Source organism: Coffea arabica, chromosome 4c (genome assembly GCF_036785885.1).
Source record: "Coffea arabica cultivar ET-39 chromosome 4c, Coffea Arabica ET-39 HiFi, whole genome shotgun sequence".
Classification (NCBI taxonomy): Eukaryota; Viridiplantae; Streptophyta; class Magnoliopsida; order Gentianales; family Rubiaceae; genus Coffea; species Coffea arabica.
In genome coordinates this window covers 16014694-16018176 of record NC_092316.1, presented here as the reverse complement: position 1 = coordinate 16018176, position 3483 = coordinate 16014694, and the positions used below count along the sequence as shown (strand labels likewise).

Below are 3483 nucleotides of genomic sequence, written 5' to 3'. Positions count from 1 at the left end.
AATGTAATAGGTTCATTAGCTTGATTGCTTGCTTTTGTTGCTACGTGTTAATTTGCTTTATTAGGCTCTTGCATTTAGTCGAGCATGCTAAGTGTTATGTGCTACGTGTTTATAGGTGATTGGCATGTCTACTTGCTTTCTATAGTCATAAATGAATGTGATGGATGAATGCGTCACCGTGGCTAGTCCAACGCTGGCAATGGTCTTTCCCCTTGAGCTCTCGCAAGTCCAATGCTTGTGAGAGAGTTTTAGAAAAGAGCTAGTCCAATGCTAGACCAAATAGGCCGTCCCCCTCTCGTTAGTACATACTTGCATGTCTCACTACATTTCATACATTTTCTTAGCTTTCTAGCATTTGGTATGCTCCTCCAATCCTTTCCCCTTCATTTTATGTTTTTGTATGCTCATGCTAGTTATAGGGTACATTTGCTTGAGAGACCCCTTAAATATAGGATATAGACGAGTGTGGCTTTTCTAAACCTTAGCACGCTTGTATTCCCTCTATCAAAGGGAAAATTAAAATCACAAAGTTAGGAGTCATTCCCGTACCCGACTTGATGCATTCCTCTAGGTTCATACACTCTCATTTTTATCATATCACTTCCTCACCTTCTTTATCCACATTCTCTTACTACTTATATTTTTTCTCAATCCACATGCCATGTTTGCACATTTTTCTTCTTTCCCTATCACTTATTTATTTTTCTACCTCACAAATTGCACCCAATTGCACTTATATGCATTTATTACTTTTATACCATATTTTCATCCATTTGCACACAAACACCTTTATTTGCTCAATTGGCACACATGCACTTTTCTTACATTTGCACACATGCACTTTTTTTACATTTTCACACCTGCACTCATATTTGGGTCTTCATTTGCATTACCCGTGACCTCTATGAGAGTTTTTCTTATTGGCCATCACAACTCATTTGATTGGGACCAAAAAGCTTCATAAGAGACATTTTAGATTTAGAATTGCATTTTTTTCATATCCATTAGTCACATCCAACATGCAACACATACTTTGGGTAGAAGAATTAGGAAAAGAAGGGCTAAGTCACGCAACTATCTTTGGTTAGGGTAAGGGAGTGCCTTAGGTTTTGCCTTTGCCTTCTCCTTTATCAAATATGACCCCCGATCCCTTTTTTTGGTTACGTAGACCTAAAAAATTCTTTAAAAAGGGTTTGTTTACTTTTCTTTCCAAAAACAAAATCACTTTTTGGATGATTTGGTACACCCTAACTCTATACCAAGTGGCGACTCCTTTTCTATCTAAAACCCTTTGTTTGGCCAAACCGTCGCATTTCACAATCCCACGGCCTTTTATTTTCACTTTCACACACGTTCACATACATATCCTACACACTACTTTCACCACCTCAAAAAGTGAGGTGCGACAGCATTGCGAATGGTTATGTGAAAAGAAGTAAAGAAACTCACAGTAGAGATTGAGTTAGTGGGTGTTAATGAAAATGCATGTCGATAGTGGTATTTTGTGCTAAAGGTTGTTATAATTGCATCAGCCACACTTATAAAAACTGTGTATATGAATATTAGAGTAATGTTTATCGTCTGCATTTTGTGAAAGTTGTGAGGTAAAGTATGGTTTGTTAACTGAAATGATCGTGTATATATGTTTTGTTCCATTAGTAGACGATCAGTATTTATGTTACAAATGAAAGCGTATGGGGAGGCTGAAAAAAAAAATGTTAAGCGACCATGGTTAGAAAAAACATTGAACAACCACACAGGGGTTGTAACTATGGGGCAGGATGGGGCGCTTAAAACTCATGACATGTTGCAGGAAACAGAGAACGGAAAAATTGGGATGGATGGTTGCGGCAGGTTAAGGTCATTTGACCTTAACCAAGAACCTGAGTGTGACCGAGACACATTCAGTGAAAAAAGCTGTGGTTCAATAAGAGGACACGAAGATGAGGAGGCAGATGAATTGGTGGGCGCAATAGGCGTGGATGACGTAATGAAATTTGCATTTGACACGGAAGAAGAAGCTGGGGAATTCTATAATTTGTATGCGAAACTAAGCGGATTTGGGATTCGTAAAAATAATGCCAAACGAGATGTAGATGGCATTTCAAGATTTAGAAAATGGGTATGTTGCTGTGAAGGTTATAGAAATGAAAAGTGGTTTAATTATGAAAACCGGAAAAGAGAAGCAAAACCAATCACAAGGACCGGATGTGGGGCTTGCTTTCGCGTGAAATATGACATAGAATCGGTAAAGTATGTGGTGACACGTTTCATTATGGAGCACAATCACTCGCTGGCATCAGAGGCAAGTGTGCAACACATTAGGTCGCATAGAAAAGTGAGCGATGCAGAATATGCACAGGCAAAAAGTCTAAAGTTGGTTGGGGCCAGAATATGCCAGATAATGAAACATTTTGTTATCAAAGCCGGAGGGTATAGTAACGTAGGATTTTGCATTAAGGATCTGTATAACCGAATGGACGAGGAACGTAGAAAAGATATTTTGAATGGCGATGCAGAAGGGGCACTTGAGTTCTTGGCAGCGAAAAAGGATGCCGATGACATATTCTTTTATAAATATCATGTAGATAACGAAGGAAGATTGGCAAGGTTGTTTTGGGCAGATTCTAAATCTCGTGTGGACTTCAGTGTATTTGGAGATGTATTGGTGTTTGATACAACATGCAAAACAAATAAATACCGCAAGCCACTAGTTGTACTTGCAGGGGTAAACAACCATTTGAACAGTACTGTTTTTGGCTGTGCACTGCTATCAGATGAGAGGATTGAAACATATGAATGGGTGCTAAGTACATTTGTAGAGGCTATGAAAGGTAGAAAGCCAGTAGCAGTGATGACAGATGGGGACAGTACAAAGCGAAGAGCGATAAAGAATCTTCTCCCGGATGCTTGTCACAGGCTATGTTCGTGGCACTTGCATAGAAATGCACGGAGTAATATTCGCTGCGAGGAGTTTAATAATAGGTTGTATAACCTGATAGCGAGAAAGTGTAGCACTCTTGAGTTTGAGAATAGGTGGGCTAGGTTAGTTAATGAATATGGGGTGGTAGAGAATGAGTGGGGTGAAGAAGTTGTACTGTAGGAGAAGGTTATGGGCAGAAACCTATTTACGCGGTCATTTTTTTGCAGGTATGAGAAGTACTCAAAGGTGTGAGAAAATGAATGCTTTTTTGAACGAGTACTTGAATGAAAAAATGCGACTATATGAATTCGTTAGAAGTTTTGATTTGGCAATAGCATGGCTTCGACATACTGAGAGCAAAGCAGTTCACACAAGCGAAAACACAAAACCAGTCTTAACCACAATCCTACCCGAATTAGAGGGGAGCGCAGCGGAGGTGTTTACAAGGAATGTGTTCTTCATGGTGAGGAAGCATTTGAACAGGCAAGGACTTCTAATTTCTGAGGGCTGGAGCGAGGATGGAGGGAGTCGTACATATTATTACTCGAAATATGGTGGAC

At 39.6% G+C, this 3483-nt stretch overlaps 1 protein-coding gene across 1 annotated transcript; it reads left to right on the top strand.

Annotated features, from left to right (window-relative positions):
• The first annotated feature begins 1771 nt into the window (after nt 1–1771).
• Nucleotides 1772–3103, top strand: LOC113739053 (protein FAR1-RELATED SEQUENCE 5-like). Its single transcript, XM_027266299.1, has one exon. The coding sequence runs from the start codon at nt 1772–1774 to the stop codon at nt 3101–3103; it is 1332 nt and encodes a 443-aa protein (XP_027122100.1).
• Nucleotides 3104–3483: the final 380 nt, after the last annotated feature.